This window comes from Drosophila takahashii, chromosome X, assembly GCF_030179915.1.
Source record: "Drosophila takahashii strain IR98-3 E-12201 chromosome X, DtakHiC1v2, whole genome shotgun sequence".
NCBI classification, from domain to species: Eukaryota; Metazoa; Arthropoda; class Insecta; order Diptera; family Drosophilidae; genus Drosophila; species Drosophila takahashii.
In genome coordinates, this window is record NC_091683.1 from 11,128,226 (window position 1) to 11,150,695 (window position 22,470).

Below are 22,470 nucleotides of genomic sequence, written 5' to 3' on the forward strand. Positions count from 1 at the left end.
TTATAATACCTCCGTTGGGGGTGAGGGGCCAGGGGTTCATCACCCCCTTTCGCTGTCCTTTCGGCTTCCAAAAACACACACAACACTTGTCCCTCAAAACGCCTGACAGCTAAGCTGAAAGCAAAAGAGGGGGCTTAGTGTAAAACGAAACCATAAACGAAAACACTCTTTTTTTTTCTTCTGTTTTTTCTTGCTCCTGTGCTCGTGCGCGCTTTTGAAAGATAATGAAGTAGAAAAACAATAACTTTTATGAGGTTTCCCCCCAGCTGAGACTCCTTGCCTTTTGCGCGAATCGCACAGTCCCACAATCCCGATTCCACACCCACTTTCATTCCCAGGCGACCGTCGTGTAATCCTTTGAGCGCTTTAGGGCGTGCCCAAAGTCCAGAGTCCCAGGATCCCCAGGTTCCCCAGATCCCAGTTCCCAGGTACACGTAATGCTTCCCCCGCCCACTTACACCCACATAGCCTGCATTTGACAGTTTCGAGTATCGGTTTCATATTGTTCTCCCCCCGAAAAAGAAATGTTATGAACTTACTTTAGGCTGGCCGCCTGTGTCCTTCGGCCTTGTAGCGTATACCCTTTCAAAGGCTATTTAAATTTTATTAGCAAGTATGCAAAGTAGATATATTCTAGGTATAAGTTTAAAACTTTAAATAAAGAAAAAATATAAGAACAAAAGGTATTTATTTTATAATATTTTATAAATATTTATTTATAACTTCTTCTCCATGTTTGTTATTTTTGCAAGGGTATGTAAACTTGGGGTTTCCAAAGTTAACTTCCTATCTTCCTTTTTTTTTTTGGGTCTTTCCACCACGTCCACGTGCGCTCGTCTCCGTCCGTTTTCCTCGAAGTCCGGACTTGTGTTTTATGGCGGCCGGATTCGCAAAATTAGTCGTGAAATGTCCAGACTCTTGGGGTGGGATATATGTATGCATTGTTTGTTGTGTCTTAATTGGCAAATTACGGCTAACGGGGAAATGTTTTAGAGGCGGGATTTGGTGGAGGCAAACTTTTTCGGCTGGAGACTGGTGACCCCGATTATAAACTGATGTAAGCAGTTAACCTTTGAGCCACGCAAATTTAAAAGACGAATATTGGATAACGTTAAATGTTATTAATTAAATTATACTGAAATAAAGTCAAAATAGTTGTCAAACATCAATTCACTTAAAGTAAAATAGGGAGACTTCCACTTTCCGCAGAAACCGTTCTAAAATAACTGTTTTGTGTGGGATTTCAGGCATAATCGCAGTTGGTTTTTTGGCCTTTTCAGAGGGCAGGGGGAATCCCCAATGCCTTGGGTTGTCGTCAGCATTTTGATGCACATTTGAGCAGCAAACACACAACACACACACACGGTGGTATCTGTTTTTTTCGTCCGCATTTATGGGGATCTATGCAACGACACCCGAGAGCCGTGCACTTTGCATAAGCTGCAAGTGGGCACCAAAAAATACAAAAAATATAGGGGAAAAAAAAAGAAAGCAAAAAAAAATATAGCGAGTAGAGGAGGAAAATAAAAACAAATGCAAATCTCTTTAGCTGCTCTTTGGCGTTGTCACACATGCCGCAACGTTCGCGCTTTCAGTCACTTTGGCGGTTTTAGCTGTCATTTCGTCTCCCTTTCCCTTTCGCACACTCTTCCCTCTCGCCTCCTCTTCTCTCTCTCAGGCTCCAAGATAGTTTATGGCTAGAAAAAACAAAAAATAGGGGACTTACTCCCTATGAGGAAATTTGCCTCCTACCTTTTTAGTGTTTTGGTTGTGACCATGGAGGGACTCTCAAGTAAAACAAGTTCTACCATCACTCTCTCCATCTCATTTCCCCTCCTCCTCCCCTCGTCATGTCTCTACTCTTTCTTCTATAGCTGTCTCATCTTGGCTCAGCTTTACGTTTGTTCGCGTTTTGTGTCGCGACAATCGTGAAAACAACACAAGAATAGTCCAGGAAGTGGGAACTATGGGTTAAAACTATGAGTATGCCCTATAAAAATAACCTAAACTTAGGATCTACGAATTTCAATTTTTCGAGAAGAATTTAACTATACTATGGGATAGTCAGATCTATGAGTTGAAATTTATAGATGGTAAAAACTTTCTAAAAATGAGAACTATTGTAATAAATATTTAAGGGATATGAAACCTTTTGAATTTGTAGATTGTAGAAGATCAAGATCAACAGGGTTCGGTATGTAAGTACTTAGAAAAGTACAGCCCCAAGTAACTTGGACGTATATTTAATCCCAACTAATATACCCCATTGGTGAAACTTCAGGGGCATAATGACAGTATAAAAGCTAAGCAAAATGTGTGTGGAATTGTTTCTGGCCAACAAAATGAAATGCGATGAGGTGGTGTTGGGTTGGCGAATAGTTTATATAGAGTGAGAAAGGGAATATGGGGCTTCTACTACTTCTTCAGCTTCTTCTTCTTCTACTTCTTTGGCTGCCTCGCAAATGTAGCGCATTCACTTGCAACAAAGACTTTTTTTATGGCAACAACAAAAGCCGCCAAAGCTGTTTTCAGTGGCAATGCTGCAAGCCCAACATGTGTCGAACAAGGAGGGGGCAACAAAGAAGGACAGAGACAAAAAAGAAACGCATTTGTTGAAGTTGAAGAAAGCAAAGAAGAGGAAAGGGTTTTGAAGAACAGTTTGGAGACACACACACTGGCCAGAAACGTGCGTCGTTAAAAATCCTTCTTCTACGTTCTTTACAGAGAAAGAAAAGATATATCAGTATCCCTAATTGGCATCTCTTCGGCCATTAAAGCCAAAGTTCAAATCCCTCTTATGGTGTAGTGATTATAGAAAATTCCATATTAATTCTAAAATCATCTACATTTTTTCTCCGTGCACTTTTCTCCTATTTTTCGCCTTTTCTTCTGCTGCAGAAAAAATAGTGTGAGAGAAGAACACTATAAGAAGCAGAAGAAGGTAAGCTGAAAAATTGCAAACAATTGTTTTTGTTGTTTCCAGCTTTTTGTCGCAATGTTTTTTTTATTATTTTTTTTTTTACTCTGTTTCCCGCTTTCCTTATTTTTTTTCCTCCTGCCGTAAATCCTCTTGTTTACTCGCAGAAAGAGACAGAAAAGGTGGCGGAGAAAGAGACGACACGGGGCCCAGAGAAAGAATAAGCGATATGCCTATATATGCAACTCGTGTCGTCATTTAGGCTGAAGTGGATGGCTTTGCTTAATGTGTTGTGAAGAAAGAATGCGATATATGCAAGTCTATATATATGTACGTATGTACAGATGTATGTACAGGCCTCAGCACCGAAAGTATTCCTGAAACGGAGACTGATGCGAAATGATAGAAAGCAACAAGGATATTGTGTTTACTTAAAGACAAACGCCTCCCTCCGGCAGCAGCACAAAAAAAAAGCCATACAGTTAATGAAAAAATTGCGTAAATACCTGGAAAAAGAAAAGAAAGCAGTCGGCAAATGACTTCCGTATTTATTTGCGACATACAAAGTATTGATATCCCTTTAAAAGCCAGTTTAATGATATTTAAAAGAATACAACTGTTACTGAAAACTCAGAGTTTCAGACTTTTTTTTTAATACTAAATTTCACATAAATTTTAAATTTCTCTAGCACCCTATAAGATTTGAGAACCCTTATTTTTCCAAGTGCACCCTGCACATGGTGGCAAGTAAATTTCTTTAAACAACCAATTTGGCCCAGTGTTATTGTTGTTATTTTGCGGTGTGAGTGGAAAACTAAAATGCATGGAAAAGAGGCGAGTGAGAGAGACTAACAAAATGTGTAAACAAAGGCAGCAAATGCATAAAAGTGAAATGTGCAGTTAAAAAGTGCAACAGCCACAAGAGGCAAGACAAAGGTAAAAAAGCCTTTTAGGCACTTTTAAAGTTTACTTCGCTTTAAGTGCCACAACAAAAACACCAGAAATTACTCCACATGCATTTAAACTCACCTGGCCAAAGCAGAGAAAAAGTACACGGAAAGAAAATAAATAAGCCTTTTGAATTTCTCAAAAAAAATATACTTAATGTAGGTTGTTTTATAAAGGAGCCAGGTTCAAACCCCACCGTGAACTATATTTTCCCTGTTTTTTTTTTTTAATTTTTTAAACCGAAATGAAATAGTAAAACCCCAAGGAGGTTAATGAATTGGACCAGGTTCAAAACCCACCATAACCTACAAAGTTTGTTTTCCCTCAATTTTTTTTCCTTTCAAAATATTTCTCTTTGTGTAGTAGTTTGTTGTCTAGGTCCAAAGGCGTCAGCGCATTGCACTGTGCATAATTTAACAAACATGTGCCAGTGTTGCCACAGAATAACAAAAATAGAGAATACGTAGAGCGAGACAGACAGTAGCTAGGCAGTAGCTTGAGATGGAAAGAGAGGCAGATAGACGGAGGAGCGACCACCGAAAACTGAAGGCAAATTAAAATTGTGTAAGACAAGCTGAGGAAACACGTGTAAAATAATGAAGAGGAAAAACATACAATATATATGTATACAAAAAGTTGCACCGACAAATTGCAGCAAATCATGCAGTATGCATAACGATTTATATACATTTAAGTAAACTTTCAAATTGGTTGGAATTTTGCCAATGAGGCGAACACAGATATTCTGTTAATTTAAAACAGAACACAGGGAAATTAATTGAATTAATCTATATTAATATAACTCATTTATCCCGAAAGCTTTAAAATAAATCACATAAATTCCCGGCATTTAAAATATGTACAATGTGTGTGCTTGACTGCGTGTCGTGTTAATTAGTTACAAACGTTAAATGCAAAGGAGCTAACGGAAGCATTTGTTGTTGCACCTAACTTAAATAATCGGAAATCCTTTAAAGACTTGTTTAATAAACGCTTCTCTTGCACAGAAAAAAAATTGACAAAAGATCAGTTAGATATTTGGTGGTCAATATTTTATTTTTTTTAAGATCAAGGTATTCATGTCATTTTGATTTAAATAAAGGTTAGATTTGACATAAGTCATATTGGCTTTTATTGATATGAAATAAGGTAGAATTGATCCTATTTCATATCATATTTTTTTCCTGTGTGCCCTTCGAATGAAATCCATTGAAAAACTGACTGGCATCACAAAGGAATGGGGTTTTCGGTTCTCGTTCCTGGTTTCTGTGCTTAGGCCAGGATAACCCAGGACCCCAAATCTCTGGGGCCGAGAGTCCAAGTTGACGAATTGGCAAATGGACTTTCGGGGGCGCCCTCGCCCTGTAAAGAGTGCGCTTGACAAACACCGAGGGTCCGGAGTTGGAGTTATGAATGCCGGTGCTCGTTCGTTCCTCTTCCGTTTCCCCATCCATCCCATACATCCTAGAACCCATATCCTAGCAACTCCCAACTCCCAATGCCCAATGCCCATGCCCTGTTCTTAAATGCAATTGATTTCGTGGAGCTTTCGATGTTTCGATGGGTTTGCGCTCTGGCCACAAATCAAACAATTTCCGCTATGCGGAACCGGGGATTCCCCCATTTCACATACATACACAACATACAAATGCAATTTGTTGCATTGCGTCGCCTGTTTATTGAATTTATTTATATGCAGTTGGGCTTGCTTAGACACACTGACTGATTGATTGATTGATTGACTAACTGATTGACTGACTGCCTGCCAGGCTGGATGGCTGGCTGGCTGATTGAGTGAGTGGCATTTGGCTGCTGTGTGGCAAGCCGCAAAGAAAAAGCCACGGAAATATGGTGATGACTTGTTGCCGGTTTTACTAAGTAAAATGAAGAAAAAAAAGAGTAGCACACTTTTATGGGCGGCAAAGAAAATCGCTATTTTATGGAACTGGCGCGGCAAAAGCGATAAAGACAGCTTTGCCAAGCGGTTTAAGTGATTGAATGTTGGCATTTCATTTAAGTTTACATTTTTCCTACAATTTTCGATTCATTTTCCTTTGATAAACTTGGCTTAAAGTCTTGGGCCCTAGAAAATGAAATTTGTTTCCTTTTTAATGAATTTTGCGCTCTGTCAATTCCATTTGGCCTTCGGTTTACCAGAGTCTTCTTCCCGTCTTTACTATCTGATTGACTCTGGCCGCTTCCCAAGAGAATGTAAATTTCAGCTTCTTTTTTTCGGATCCCCCCTTTCTTTTTCTTGGGTTATTTTCATTGGTCTTCAGCCTTCCTTATACTTTTTTCTTTTTTTTTTTGTCGTGCCTTGAGTTTTCTTTGCTTTGTGCAAGGGTTTTTTTTTTTGGAGTGACAGTGACTTTGTATGGCTTGGGCTTAAAGGATTTTTGTCAGTTTAGTTATTAAAAACTCATTACACACATATGTGAACACACACTGAATGACACAGAGCCATGTGCGAGCACTGATAGAAATCGGGGAATTTTACTAAGAAATCTAAGGATGTTATCTAAAAAATACTTTTTTTTTAGAATTTTATTATTGGAAAAAGTAATCCCTTTAAATTAATCCTTCTTTTTATTGCCCATTTAATTTTATAATATAAAAAATGTTTTTATTTTAATATACATTTGTAATTATCGTAATTAAGATAATTTAAATATTATTTTTTAGTTAGAAAGTTTCTCAAAGTGTATTATCTGGTAAGGGTCCGTCGGGGACCTGCTCTTGCTCTCTCTTTCTTTCCCTGTACTTCCTGTCTCTTTCTCCCCCGATTCTCCGCTTATTGGGCCTTCGCTTCGATTTAGCGCTGACACATTTCGCTGGAGAATGTTTGTTTCTTCGACTTTTTTTCTCCTTTTCTTTTTTTTTACTCTCTTTGCTGTTGACTAACGGCACTTTGATGTGTGAGTGTGTGAGTTCATGTGAGTGTTCGTCCTTGTGTGTCTGTGTGTATTTTCCTTACAATTCCCCAAATTGTAATTTTATAGCAGCGTCATTGCCCAAAATGCTCAAATAGACTTTTGCCTTTTGGTCCGTTCATGTAACTTTTTTCTCTCTTTCTTATCCTTGGGTATTTTCTCCTCTTCTTTTTTGGCCAACACTTGAGAAACTTTTGGCTGCTGCTGGGCTTCTTCGGCTGTCTTCTCCGCTCTTCGCCAGCCCAGTTTTCCCTCACTTTCTCCGCTCTTTCTCCACCCCTATATCTTTCTATTCTTAAGTTGATTCCTATTCTCGGCTGGTAGTTTCCAGTTTCGCTTCTAACTCGGCTCAATTCGATTTTGTTTGCAAACTGAATGAAGTGAATTGCATTGCCATTGGCCACGTTTGGCTACCCTAATGCTACCCTGTAAGTGCCCAAGTGTATTCATGATAAGTTTTTAGAAATATGAATTTTTTCTTTCTGTTTTTTTTTTGCTGTAACTTGGCCAAAAATAATCTTACACAAAAGATACAGACTGTTTTAAACAGATAACAAAATAATAAATAAATTCATGACACTTTCCGTGTAATTTAAAAAAAATAAAATTTTCGCCAATTTTAATTTTTTTTATAAAGGGGTACATCATAATTTTTTTGCGAAAAATGGCCAAAAAATAAAATGTCCAGGTTTAGATGCCAATGGATGGGAAATTTAATAACGAGTTCAGAAAGGTATGACAATCCATATTTGGATCATTATTTCCATTGTTTCGATCAAAAAAATATTTTTTTTCGTAAAAAATTGGGATCTGGGTTTTTGGTAAAAATATGAATTTTTCCCTTTTATATTTTTGCCTGTAACTTGGCCAAATTGGTTCCTAAACCAAAAAGACATATTGTTTTGAGCAGATAACAAAATAATAAATAAATCAATATGCTGCGAGCACAGGGTATTCAGGATTACAGCCCAGCTAACACCCAGCCATCAACCCCAATTCTTTGATGAGTCCAAGTCCCCGACTTAAGCTCTTTGCAAAAGCGTTGATGGTCCCGCCTGGATTTGGATTTTGGGTGGGGTTACGGCGATGCCTTTTCCCATCCGTCGGCTTGATGACCGGATTTCGGCCTCGGGCAATCCAATCCGTCTGCTCCCGTTCGGTGGCCTCCATCCTGTGATGTGATGTGCACTCAATCCTGTTGCATCCTGGCCAGTTAGGCGAATCGCATATTTTATTCAGACTTTCATTTAGTTCAGCCGACCCGGCCGCCTTCGTCCCCTCGTCCCTTCGTCCCCTTTGGTCACATGTAATTTTTGTTTAGCCATTCCAATTGCAATTCCATTTCGCAAAGGGAGTTTTGGGCCGCCTGAGAGAAGAGGTCAGGTGGGTGGGTTAGGATGGTGAGCTGGTGAGCTGCCTGGTGGCCATATAAATCAACTTTAATTTAAATGCTCGGCTGCAGCAATGAAATCAGAATGAGCACTTTGTATATATATAGCAAGTACCCCTATATATCCATGGCTCCATCTCTGGAGCTCTCGAGTCTTTGGCTTCTTTTCTGGGGCGGCAGCTCAAACAAATGAAGCCATATGTGGCCACAAGGGTGTCCTTTGTGCTCCTGGCACGCACCCACCATCTATAGCTCTCTTTATGGCAGAAAAACTTGGCCAGCATGCGATTTAATTGCGACAGTGGCGGGGATTGCAGGGGTTAAATCTATTTACCCAATAAGAGAAAAAATCCATGTCAATTAGAAGTAATTGATTTAAGGAAATGCATATTTAAATGCAATTTATTTGGGGGTTTTTATAATTAAGATAAATATTTCTTTTAACTCCGATTTTTTAAAAGAGGAATTTCTTTACCACTTAATAAGACTTAAGCCTATTTAATTTAAGTGAACAGTACAATTAATTAGAGTTAAAACCCTTTTTTACATTCCTCTTTTTTTTGAAAGAAAATTATCTAAATATAATATGTGATTGAATGGTAATCAATCCTTTTAGCGCGTCCCTGCCAATTGGCTGATGCCTTTGTCAGCGCAAATCAAATAAAAGCCAGGGTTTAATGATATATAAAAGATACCCTTTAAACCCCACACCCAACTCCCCCAGCTCAACATGATATTTATTAAAGCATTTCCCTTTTGCTCTTTTCCTTACTCATTCTATATTTCGCTCATTTCGCATCTCCAGGATACCCGCAGCCCACATATCGATGGCTGAAGGACGGCGTCCCCGTGGGCGACTTCTCATCCAGCCAGTTCTACCGATTCCACAGCACTCGGCGCGAGGATGCGGGCAGCTATCAGTGCATTGCCAGGAATGATGCCGGATCCATATTCAGCGAGAAGAGCGACGTTGTCGTTGCCTGTAAGTACATATTCCGCATATTCCGCATGCGGCGGGGGGTCAGAGTCCTTACGTCCTTATATGTCGATTATGCCGCATCATCATCATCGAAATAGTGGTGAAAAATTGGGAAAAATACGAGTTGAAGGCGTGGAAATTTGAGATATTGTCGGGATAATTCCATTTTTTTTTTACCCATTTTGGGTTGGCAACAGATTGAGTTACCAATTAGACGAGAAATTATAGAAATTCAAGGGTGGCCTATTGCGGCTAATTATTCCTTATTAACTAGCCGACGACTATGGATTAACCCTTATTAAGAAAAAAGCTTAAATATTAATAATTATCATATATTTAAAGGTAAACTTCTAAAACTAAAAAAAAGTAAAAACACCCAAACAAATGGGTTAATCATGCGCCAGAAAAAGTGTAGACTTCCAACTTGATATAAGAGAGCGTCATGGGCGGGTGAAAGGGGGTTTCTAGGTGGAGTACTAATCAAACGGCTGTCACAGCAGCAGCCAAGACTCTGCCCCTCTAGCCCTGATAAATGTTTAGCTGCTAATTTTTCTTTAATGCGAACTTAATTACAACAAGAACGGAACGTGAAGAAGTGAAGGGTGGGACTAGGGGGTTAAGGGGTAAGGGTTAAGGGTCACCGGGTAGGTGTGGATGTAACGAACAATTAGACAAGTAAGTGTGAGTGACACTCGAGCTCTGCGCTCTGAATGTGTGCGTGTGTGCGAGTGCTTATTACCCCACTACTTGAACCTAATAAATCGAGCTCTCGACATGAGAACGACCTCCATGAAGAGAGAACCCCTTATGCCATCGCTTATGCTTAGTGTTGGGAATAGGTACAGGGATTTTGTACAAAGTTAAGATATGATATAATATAGATTCAATTCCCTAAAATCGTAGTTTATTCTAAAGTTATTCTAAGAAAACGAAAAAAATTATCAAGAGATCACATTGATATGTGCAGGTTAATAAAATCAAGTTACTCATATCATTTTGATGTGAATAGAGATTATGTTTACCATTTTTTATAATATTTGTTCAAAAAATACTATATTTTATAACTTTGATGAAATGATAAAATATCAAGTTGATAAGTTTAAATGATTAAGTTTACATTAATCATATCGGATTTTTTATGATATCAAATAAGGTAAAAATTACCCTATTTCTGTGTATTTATGATAATTTAGTAGATATTTAGGTACATTTATACGTACTCCACAGCACTGGGAATAAGCAACCTCTAACCTCCCCCCCTTTACAGTGACCTTCTTTTCCGGGGGCGGCTGATGGGCGTGGCTCACTGACAGACTGACTCAATGACTCGTCGACTGGTTGACTGGATGACTTGGAGCAGCAGCAGCAGCGTCTTGAGCACTTAATTAATTGTAGGACCGAGGCGGCGAAAGAGAGGGAGAGTGAGGGAGGGCGTGCTTAAACTGAACTAATAACCTTTAAAGCTCAACCGGGTGGTTCTTAGCGCGGGGGGTTGGAGATGGGTGGGGGGTTGGTGCTGCTTAAGAGCGGGGTCAGAGGTTAAATTGACTTGCCCGCAGGCCGCGCGCGTTGCCTTCAATTCAATTAGCGAATGACACCACAGGAAGGCACAGAGCACAGAAAGCACTTCTCCTGGGTTGCCACGGCATTGGGGTTACTTCGATTTCGCTGTTAGCAGATCCACAACTTCATTCAAGGAATATCAGTTACCTAAACGGAATTATTATGCTCCTAATGAGGAGTTAATTCCTGATAAGTTATTTCGGGGGGAGCTATAAAATTTCACTTATTTTGGAACTTCAGTAGATGGGTTTTCCTATCTCTAAAAAATTATATAATAATTATTATAAAAAATCTTAAAAAACCATCTGTTTATCCCGATTCTTTCCACAGACATGGGCATCTTTGAGAACACCACCGAGGGTCGACTGACTGTGATCAGTGGTCATCCGGCCATATTCGATATGCCAGCCATTGAATCTGTGCCCGTGCCATCGGTTACGTGGCAATCGGAGGATGGACCCCTGAGCTATGACATCAAGTACGCCTTCACGCAGGCCAATCAGTTGGTTATCCTGAGTGCGGATGAGAACGATCGCAAGGGCTATCGGGCCAAGGCGACAAATACCCAGTTGGGCAAGGAGGAGAGCAGCCCCTATGTCCATCTAAATGTCAGCGGAGATCCGTATATCGAGGTGGCACCCGAGATCATAGTGCCACCGCAGGATGTCAAAGTTAAAATGGGAACCGGAGTGGTGGAATTGCAGTGCATTGCGAATGCCCGACCTCTGCATGAATTGGAAACTATCTGGCTGAAAGATGGCATTGCCGTGGAAACGGCCGGCGTGAGGCACACTCTCAGTGATCCCTGGAATCGAACTCTGGCCCTGCTGCAGGCGAATAGCTCGCATTCGGGCGAATATACCTGCCAGGTGCGATTGCGCAGTGGTGGCTATCCGGCCGTAAGTGCTTCGGCTCATCTGCAAATCCTCGAACCGCCTGTATTCTTTACACCCATGCGAGCGGAAACCTTTGGCGAATTCGGTGGACAGGTGCAGCTAGCCTGCGATGTGGTTGGCGAGCCGACGCCCCAGGTCAAGTGGTTCAGGAATGCCGAATCGGTGGATGCACATATCGAAAGCGGAAGGTGAGTCTGGGGATTCTATCGATTATTCCATTCTATTAAATCCCATTGCAGATACACGTTGAACACGGATAATACGCTGGTAATTAAGAAACTAATCCTGGATGATGCCGCCATGTTTCAGTGTTTGGCCATCAACGAGGCGGGCGAGAATTCGGCGAGCACCTGGCTGCGCGTGAAAAGTAAGTCAAGAGCTGATTTTCTACACTGCCTGTGTGACAATGGAACTAAAAAGTGGGGGAGCTGAGGAATTCTTGGTGCTTTCAATTGGATTTTCTAAATTTTTGTATAGAGAAAAACATAAAATCTTTATAATTCTTAAAAAAAAAACACATTGAATTATAATAATATTTTGGTGAATTTCCAATGTCACACAGTGTTAGCTGATGCCTGAATGCCTTTCACATTGGTATATACTAAACAAGTGCTCTTTCCATATGCCTCCATGTCATATCTATACATTTTCTATGATATCCCCCTAACCATTTTTGCATTTTGACCTTTTAACCCATGATTAACAAACGAATTCATAGCAAAAACGGCCAAGATCCGCGTGAAGCGTTTGGCCCAGCCGCGAATCCTGAGGGTAAGAGCTTCGCATGCTGGCTTGGGATCGGAAAAGGGATCGGGATCGGGATCGGGATCAGGTTCCTCCGGTAGACGCAAGGAGTTTCGCTTTGGTATGGGCATGCAGCTAAATGCCGCACAAAAAACACACACAAAATCACACTCACACTTATTTGCACCACAATATATAGTCTTGCACATCCCATTCACCCCCGCCTAAAATACATCCCTCAAGTCATATATATGTATGTATAAGAATACCCCCTAGAAAGTAGCTCTTTTGATTGTTTTGCGATTGAATTTGTTGTTTTATTGGCTTGGCTTGCTGTTATTTTACTGCCTTTGGGGCTCCTAAGTCTAAGCTTAAATATTATCTGCAAGTATTCTTTTGGCTCGTTTCCCTCGCTTCCGTTTCATCTTCCTTTTTTGTGCCATGGACCATCATCATGGACCATTCTTAATTTGTTTTTCACCCTACGGCTCTGGCGGAGCTGCCTCGTTTTGCAGTCTTAGCCAAAAGCGCCTTTGGCCAACAGGAGCAGTAGGAATTTCATCTGCTCTATTCCCTCTATTCCATTCTGTTGCTTTATCAAATTTGTCAAAAGCAGAAAAATTTTTCATTCAAGTTGATTAGTCGCCGGCAACCTTCACCACTTTCTGTTGGATCAACACAAACACTCCTGCCATGGTTAATCTAATGAATCTTTATATCCACAACAAAAAGCAGCATTTTTCTCCATTTACCTTGATTTATCTTGGAGCCTTTGTCTATTTTTAAGGCATTTGGTTACTCTGAAAAAATACGGTTACATTTTAAATACCATTTAAATGGGTGAACAAAAAATATATGACCTATAGTAAAATCTTACTCCAACTATTACTTAACTTGTAGTTACTAGTGGCACCTAGTTTAATCATCCCTTAAATTTACTAATTTATAAGCACACAATTTAAATATAACCCCTTAATAAAATTTGCAGTTACCATACCTTCCATTTAAATGGGTTGTTATGAATTTGTCATATTGAGTGACGGCTAATATAAGTATATGAGTTAGGACTTTTACCTTCAAAGGCTCCCAAGTACCGTTAAGTGCTGGGTCAAATGGCTGCCTTAGGGTTGCCACCCACTCCCGAAAAAACAAAAAAGACACTCCCACTCGGAATATGACTTGCTGTGGGACAATTTTGCATTTTAATGAATTTCATAATGCGAAAATTAAGACTGACACACAAGTCACACTTCTGGGGACAAGAGATTCCCGAGTCCTGAGTTTCCTGTCATGCTGACATGACATCATTTTCCTTTCTTTTTTTGTTTTTTGGCTCGAAGTTCGAAGTTCCCGACTCCCTGACTTGACTGACTGGCCGGAGAATAATTCCTCATTCATGAGCCTAACCCAAAAAGCGAGTGACTCCTTCGCTGACGTTTTAAATATTTGACAGAGAGAGCGAGTTGAGCGCCGAGTAGGAGTCCTTTGACGGAAGGACGAAGGACATATTGTTTTGCGGGTCTAAAATAAGTTTTGTCTCTGTGTCTTTCTTGATGGGACTTTAAGCAAAGTTTGCGCTGCCCCCCTCATCGCTTAAATTTTTATGGCCAGTGCTGGGATTTTCATGTAAATTTGAAATTTCCATGCATATTTTGCTGAGTTATTCTTATGTTGCAGCATCGCCCTGCTTCATTTCCATCTATTTTTATCTTCTTTCCTTCTTTTTTTATATTTCTTGCAGCCCTGCTGCATTGTATTCGAGTTAAACTAGTTAAGAGATTTTGTCGTCAGCGGTTTATTGAAAAACTTTGCAGCTTTTATAGTTGGCTTGGGCAAGTTTCAGATATTTTTTGCTCCCCCGGCATGACTGAATGGTAACCAATCGTTGCGGCTCATTTAATTTTATTTGCCTAGGCTAATTCGAGTCAATTTGTTTGTCTGCGCCAGCGCATTTTACGATCCTGGGCGGCGGGGCCATCATTTAGCCTCTCCAAGTCCCTAATTCTTTGCCCAGTAGTCTATCCCTATCTCGAGGATAAGTTTTATTGCCTGGAGAAGCAGAAGCTGGAGCAGAAGTTTCTCTGTTGTGTCTGACTGCAGTTGGTCCTATTCATGGTCCTATCTGTTGGCCAACAGGATGAAGAAGGAGCTGCTGCCGGCCTAATCGGCTTTGTTTCCGGGTGAGAGTGTGTGCGCCGTGACCCCTCCTCATCGGTCCATGTAGTCCCTCTCCCTCTCCTAGTCCCTTTTTTTCCACAGCAGTGAGCCAGCCTCGTAATTGGTCTATGCCGAGATAATCCAGATCAGGATCAGAATCGGATTATGAACACCTTTGGCCGCTTGATGTTTGACTCTACGTCTCGGTCTCTTTGATTCGATTACCCAACGGGTCCGGTTCAACACTCCCTGAGCTATTTACCGGGGTCTTACACTGGAAAAAATAATCTCTTTATAATAAAGGAGATTCGAGACAATTAATGTTGAGAAAGTCTCAATACTTTGCATTATGAAAAGGATCAAAACTTAAGGGGACGCCTAATTTGGATATTTAAATCCCCTTCTTGTTGCTGTTCAATTTTTCAGTGCTCAGGTTTAATCCTGTTCCCAACCGGGCGCCCTTCTCTGCGCTTCTCAAGTCGCGCACTTGGGACTCGCTTGATTTCATTTTGCAATTTCTTTCGTTTATTGTTTGTGCGCTCGTTTATCTGCTGGTGGAGCTGCTCCTCCGCATCCTCCGCCATTTCCCACCCCTTCTCCCGCTTCCCCTTTCTTGCTATGGCAACAAGTGTTTGGCATTTGTATTGCTGATTTCCCCCCGTCAGTCGACTGACTAGTCTATCCAGAAACAGAAACAGAACCCTTCTCTATTTTCCGCTTGGAAGGCCACTTGAGGGATAATCCTTGTGCCGGAGCACTTTTCACTTAGATAGGCGAAGAAGTTGAGTTGGGAAATTATTTTCCAGCCTTTCGCGTTCAACGGCGAGGATGTGCCGGGGTGTTCCACTTGGAACAGGTCCTAAGACCTGAACTGGCTGCATTTTAATTGCACCTCCTGCCGCTGCCGCCCAGTGTTTGTCAAAGTTTTGCATCTTTCTCTGTTGGCCTTTTCTCTGGAACAGAGCAAAGCGGAGCTTCACTTCATTTTTGTTAAGTTGGCGTAAATCTGCGCTACGCTCGCCGTACTCGTGCACCTGCCACAGTCAGAGTTTTCCACATCGCATTTTCCGGCTGCCTGAGCTTTTCCTTTTCCCGGCTGCCTCAACTCTCGAGTAACATAATTTCGTAATTTCCCGAAACGCAAAAGTGATTTTAATCGCCGCTTCCTGCCATTTCCAAGGTGCCTGCACTTAACACCCACCGCCCAAAAGCCACCTCCCTCCCCCTTTTATTTGTTTGTGTATGTGTGTGAGTAATTAGGTGACTTTTGGGGCGGGGTGGGCGTGGCTGTTTCACTTCCTTTCCGTTTGCCTGATGGCTCAATGCGATTTCCACTGTGCGAATTTGTAGAAATTTTCTTTTATTTGCTCAGTCGAAAAGTTTCGTTTTTCGTTTTTGTATACATTTTCGTTTTCCATGGCCCCGCCAACAGGTGGCGTATTCGTCAGAGGTCAGGGGTCAGCATAGCTTAACCCCATGCCGCCCCAGTGATTGATTGCAGCGGACGTTGGAGTTTCGAGTTGATTGGTCTGCGACATGCCAAGCCCATAAAATGGAGTTTCAAATTCCTTGAGTAAAATTACTATACATTTTCGTATAGTAATTTTGGCTATTTTAAATGGGTATGAATAATTTTGTATGAACCGCAAAAGTAGTCCATTAAAAAATCTGTTATGTTCCATTATTCTTTGTTTCATTTAAATAATAATAATATAACCAACAATGGTTTAATATTTAATTATGTCCAATTAAAGGCAACCAGTTTAGCCAATTATCGAAACATATTTCTCAATTTGTTTTCAATCACCCCTCAATTCGATTACTTCCATAATTAAGCATTTCTGAAGAGCGCTTTTCGATTAGTCAGAAAGTCTGTATCAAAAATGGTGCAGCTCAAAGAATGGGGACCCTTGAAAAGCGGTTCTTTATGCTTATTAAAATAAGAAAAGGGCGCTGCTGCAAAAGGAAAACGGGTGGAAAGCGAAAAACCGTTTAAGCGCCGCCAAATTGGAGGAGGGGAGGGGCTGGAAATTTTAGAGCCCGGCACAAAGGCGGCGGCACGAGGGCTAAAAACAATTCGCATGCTAATGTTGGACTGCTGGAACGGGTGGCCACTTCAATGGCCAAGTAATGGCCAGTTTTCCACCCAGTTTTCCACACCATCACCCACTTTTCCCACTTGTCCGGCTGAGTGAGCGTTTTATTATGACTTTAAGTTGATGGCGCGGCCTCTTTAGTGGGTCAACTCGAAATTAATTACAGCCAACCCCGTTGATGAAGGCAAATGAAAATGGCCCAAGTGGCCATACATTCAAGAAAATATCTCAAAAAGTACATAGGCAGCATTTACTTGTGGAATTTGTAAGGGAAATAGTCTTCTTTTAATTATATAAATATTTAAAAAAAAATCAAGAAGAAGTAGTGCTTGTTTTTCATTGTGTACAGTGTACACCTAACGTATACTTAATATACATTACGTATACGCTCCGTTTGATTGTTGGGCATAAATCATTTGCGAACTTGACTTCGATTTAGTTTGAATTTATGCTAAGCACTCTGCCTAGATGCAGGTGCTTTTATATTTTATTTTATTTTTCGTGTGTTTTAGGTCTCCCTGGCGAATCCTGCCACAAATTGTTTCTCCTTTTCAGGAGCTCCTTGCCTTTCCGTGTCTTTAATATGCGCCTTGCGTGAGCCATAAAAACCGGGCCAAAAGACCCTGGAAAAGTGAGAGGGGGTTGGGGGCTGGGTACTGACCACCGGGGCAGCTTAAGCACACTTAACACGTTGCCCGGGCAAAGGAGTTATCCGGGTCGGATATATAGTATATACTATATACTTTGCCTTTAAATTTTCCATACCAAAATTAAACCCAATGTTCTGCAGCTTAATTGTCCTTTAATGGCATATCATACAGAAGTTGCTTGCTTAATCATATTTAACCCCGACTTAAAGTTGGTCTGTTGCCTGCAATTTTTCCCAACCCTTTGGATTTCCCTTTCCTTTTTATTTATATTTATTTTTCTGCGCTGCAGCCATAGTAGTATCAAGCAGAGTTGATGTCTTTATGATTTCCCGCAACAATTGCAAACTGCAACAGCGAGCACTTAATATCTTAATGTTGCAAGGAGCCAAGGGGCAGGAGGCAGTGTGGTGGTGGTGGTGGTGCTTTTATTGTAATTTTATGCACTTATTTACATAAGCGTAGTTAACGGGAATGCTTCATCATGCGAAATTATTACGAATATTATTACATTTGCGCTCGACGACTCGACGCTCGACTCGTCGTTGCTGCCAGTAGCAAAAACAGTTAAAAGCAGCCTCAGTTTCGGCCTTCGAGCGAATGGCATTTGGCCATAACAATGAAAACAGGCAAAAACAGGAGAAACAGCAGCAGAAACAGAAACAGGCAGCCGTCGTGCCACTCAAAATCCAATAAATAATTTACATTAACCAGCAGCAGCAGCAGCAGCAAGTGAAAGGGCGCCAAATGGAGCCAAACGTTCTGAGGAATGGGGAAGGTCGAAGGGAGCTATACTATATATATACTGGATCCATCCACCTGATGCGACCAAGGAGGCAGCATGATTAATTGGCCAGCCTTTAATTTGGTGTAATCATAATTGCAAAAGTCAGCACGGCACACGAAAGTGAAAGGTGGATTGAGTCAATGGAGCAGTTAATCAAAAGAAAACGTATCAATTGCAATCAATTGAGGGCCAAGTGATGGGAAACACGATTGGGGGATTAAAATAACTAGTTATGGTTAAATGGTTAAACGGTGGCCATAAATGGTGTGACAAAAGAGAGGAGTTTTCATAATAAATATACCAGTGTATTGCCCTTAAATAAATAAGCTTTTATTTGATTTTTTCAAACGGTTGCGATGGGCAAATAAAATAAAATTAATTTTGTTACGACGAAAACTGTATTTTGTAAACACGGAATTATTTAACGGCAAATAAATAATTAATTTTAAGACAAGGTAAACATTTGAAAACGGTAGTTAAATCAGCTGAATAAAAAGAGCTTTCCCCTTAACAGCCAAAAAAAATAGGAAAAACAAAACAATTTGAGTTTTGTAAAAAACTTGCACAAAATCCAGACATATGCATATTTTATATTAACATTCAAATATTTTTTTCGTCACGTATTTTGTCATGTTTTTGAGCATTTAATTATTTAACAGTATCTTTCATAGGCTTACACATATATGTAAATATCCCTTATTGTTTATTCATCAGCAATTTTTGCAGTAGATTTAATTCAATTAATTTTTGTTTCAGCTTCACAGATTTTCCTTACAAGCTGAATGAAAAAAAAATAAACAAAGAACCACCCTAATTACACCCTACTTACAAACACACACACCCACCTTACTTAACCACTAATTGCGTTGAATCTAGCCTAAAAACCCACCGTGATTTTACCTTTAAAGTTAATTGTGGCCTAATTGTAATCGAATGTATTTAAATTTCCGCAGCATCGGCTCCGATTATGGAGTTGCCGCCCCAGAATGTCACCGCTTTGGATGGCAAGGACGCGACTATTTCCTGCCGGGCCGTAGGATCGCCCAATCCGAATATAACCTGGATATATAACGGTGAGTTTTGCAAGGATACTAACCTACAGCATGGCTAGATGATGATGATTATAATGCTAATATTTTTTTATATTTTTTTTATCTGTTTGCCCGCTAACCAAAACCAAAACCAACTTGTAATGCTAACAAAACTGCTTGCTGCGTGCCAACCAACCAACCAACCACCTGCCAAAAAATAACCCATCCATCCGAAATCCAGAGACCCAACTGGTGGATATATCCAGCCGGGTGCAGATACTCGAATCGGGTGACCTGCTCATCTCGAACATCCGATCCGTGGACGCGGGTCTGTATATCTGCGTGCGGGCCAACGAGGCGGGCAGCGTCAAGGGCGAGGCCTATTTGAGTGTTTTGGGTGAGTTCCCCTTTTGCCAACCCCCCAGCCATCCATCCTGCAGGATCCAGTAACCAGCAAGGATCCCCTTCCCACAATTCTAATCTAATTGCCTGCCGCCCGTCTGTTAGTTTCAAGTGCGTCTGTCTAGTCGGGCGCCCTTTGAGTGTTAGCGTTTTAGTTAGCGGGGCTTTTATGTTTTATATATATATATATGTAGCCAGCCCTTTTTGAACTCTTTACCGGAATATGGGGGGGACCCAGAGCTTTTAACCCCTGTTAATATACGCATTTAAAGTATTTAAGCTAGTCCGAAAGCATGCACAGTTTAGACTTTGCTTGTCCATTAGTTGTTTCCCTTTCCCCTTTAAAAAAAATAACCAAACTAAGCTTTCAGCATTTTAGTTTCTCTGTTTGCATATTTATGTTTCAGATATTCAAATAACCCTCTGCATATCTATTGTTTATTTTTGCTAAAGGATAAATATATATTAAAATGCTATTACCGTTGTAAATGCTACTCAATAAGAAAGCTTTAATAGATTTAAGTAAAATTTACTATATTATAAAATAAAATAAATTCATCCTTTTAATAGAATTAAATTTTTTGTAGCCCTAACTCTTACTTGAGCTAAATAATTCCTCAGTCTACCATCTCGATTTAACCCGCTACTCCCCCATCAATTGTTCAATCGCAGGGCTTTGATGTTGGCACATCCTGCGACTGTTACTGAAATGCTGTCATCCGCCGCCCACCGAAAACTCTTGTGTAACCACAAAAGAGATTCAAATTGAGTTTACTTACCAAAAATTTTCTCCATTAAACAGACAGTTGTTTGTGCACCTGTTTTGGCTTCCCACCCCTCATCCTTTATATGTATATCTATCTACTATCTACCTCTCTATCGCCAAATGATTGCCAATGACATTTTGGTGCACACACAGAAAAATATCAATTTCAACTGGCGCTAAGTCACTGTTAAAAATTTCATGATTTTATATTTGAAAAGAATTCTTTTTGATTTTATAATACATGGCATAGTATAAAATATTTAATAGGTATTTTCCTAATACCAAGTATTTTCTTTTAGGTTTAAGTATACGTGTTTTTTTTCCGTGCATCTGCTGCCACATATGTAGGTTGTTATCTGTGCGTTAGTGTGGCCCTAACATCGCATCAAATCAACTAAAATGCATGGTCCAATAATAATAATGTATGTCATCAAAGCCGCAGCAGCCACAACAACAGCAGCAACATCAACAAGGCATAATAATAATGCCAACAACCAAAGCAGTGACAACAACAACCACGATGGGTTCCATTTGAAGTGCTCCCTCCTGGGCAGCGTCAATTGCTTTTGGGATAATACGAAATACGAAAAATACCCAGACCTAGTACAATTTCCACACACATGTACGAGTATATGTCTCTATGTTAAATGGGCATATGGCTTTGACTTTTTGCAAGACCAAAAGCGCCAGTGAAACCAGAAAATCCAAAAGCTTCAAATGATTTTTTAAGGGTTTTGTGTTTTTGTACTGCCTGCCACTCGCCACTCGTTTCGCTCTGTCCATTGTGTTGTTTGTGTAATTAAAGTTGATTTGCACATGCAATATTTTTGGCCCTGAGCACACGAGTGTGTTGTGCGTTTGGCACGTGTGTGCGGTCCTAAAAGGCAGCATCAATGTGCGGCTAATTGGCAAAACGCCGGAATGCGGCCCGTGGACTCTGTGGACTCCGTGGACTGTGGCCACTGGTGCTGATGGCAGTTTTCCATCACCCCTTTAACCCAACAGCCGCCTCCTGGCTTTATTTGTGTGTTGCATAAAACACCATGCACCAGTCGCACAATGAAATAAAAAGGAGCGAACCGAAGAGGCTCTTTTCTAGGCGGATAGCGGATAGCGATGTTTTAAATACACTTTTTAGTTAAGATATATTAACAATACAGCGGTTTTCAAATCTTTGGCGCCCCCGGGTGGATCGACATCAGTCCTTTATTATTTAGGCATCTAAATGGACTTAGTATTAATATTTATACATCAGCTAGACAGTTTAAAAGCTATTAAATGCTATTTCAGTTGAGATATATTAACAATACAGTGGTTTTCAAATCTTTGGCGCCCCCGGGTGGACCGGCATCAACCCTTTGATAAACTTATTATTTAGGCATCTAAATGGACTTAGTATTAATATGTATACTTAAGCTAGACAGTTTAAAAGTTAAGGATACCAATATGTTGTATAATACCTCTTATCCAAGGGTATCACTATAGAGGCTGAATGGCACACCAGGTTCATTTGTGGACCTTTTGCCCGTGCCGTTCAGTGCAATGCAGTGTAGTTCATCTCGTCCCATATGGGGAACAACTTGGCTTATGGCAAACAGACCGACAACAACAAGAACAACTATAACACCAGCGGAACGGAACGGAACCAACACCATCGGCAGAACCACCATATAGCACCAGTAGCACCACTACCAATACCACCAACAAATGTCTGGGCCACGGGGCGCGTTGAACTTTTGATGCATGCGGGCCACCAAGTGACTGAAAAGAGCTAAAAAAAAGAAGAAGAAGAGAGTAAAGAAAAAAGGAAGAAAAAGCGTAAAATAAATAAAATCAAAAGAGAAAGCCATACATAAAGGGAACAAACGAAGGGGGCACATGTGCCTGCCTGCCTGCAAGTGTGCAGTGGTTGGCTCAAAGACTACGCAATACCCTGTAAAGTAAAGATCATTTGAGGGATATAAACTATATAGAAAAAATGTATTTTGAAAAGCTATGAATTGCAGATTAGAAATAACATATTATAAAAATTCATTTTATTTATTAAGACTTATGGTTCTGGTTTTTATAAATGCCATTAATTTACAGAACTTCCAAAAAGACCCCATAAATTCAGGGTGTTTGCCATACGGGCTTCGTGTGTCAGTTTTAAACTTCATTTTCCCCACCTGGGATTGGGATTCTCTTCGGGTTACGGGATAAGCCGAAAGGGGGCGC

General features: G+C 40.5%; 1 protein-coding gene across 12 annotated transcripts in view; it reads left to right on the top strand.

Annotated features, from left to right (window-relative positions):
• The window catches only part of sdk (sidekick cell adhesion molecule), an 88,898-nt gene that overhangs the window by 56,920 nt on the left and 9,508 nt on the right, over window positions 1–22,470 (top strand). For 7 of the 12 annotated variants that reach the window (XM_070219318.1, XM_070219317.1, XM_070219316.1 and 4 more), the window contains exons 4-9: window positions 8,991–9,167; window positions 11,058–11,811; window positions 11,863–11,990; window positions 12,342–12,488; window positions 19,008–19,127; window positions 19,327–19,482. In XM_070219318.1, the coding sequence (XP_070075419.1) occupies window positions 8,991–9,167; window positions 11,058–11,811; window positions 11,863–11,990; window positions 12,342–12,488; window positions 19,008–19,127; window positions 19,327–19,482 (1,482 nt within the window). The remainder of the gene's footprint in view (window positions 1–8,990; window positions 9,168–11,057; window positions 11,812–11,862; window positions 11,991–12,341; window positions 12,489–19,007; window positions 19,128–19,326; window positions 19,483–22,470) is intronic. The other 5 variants (XM_070219323.1, XM_070219325.1, XM_070219326.1 and 2 more) reach the window with 3 other exon arrangements.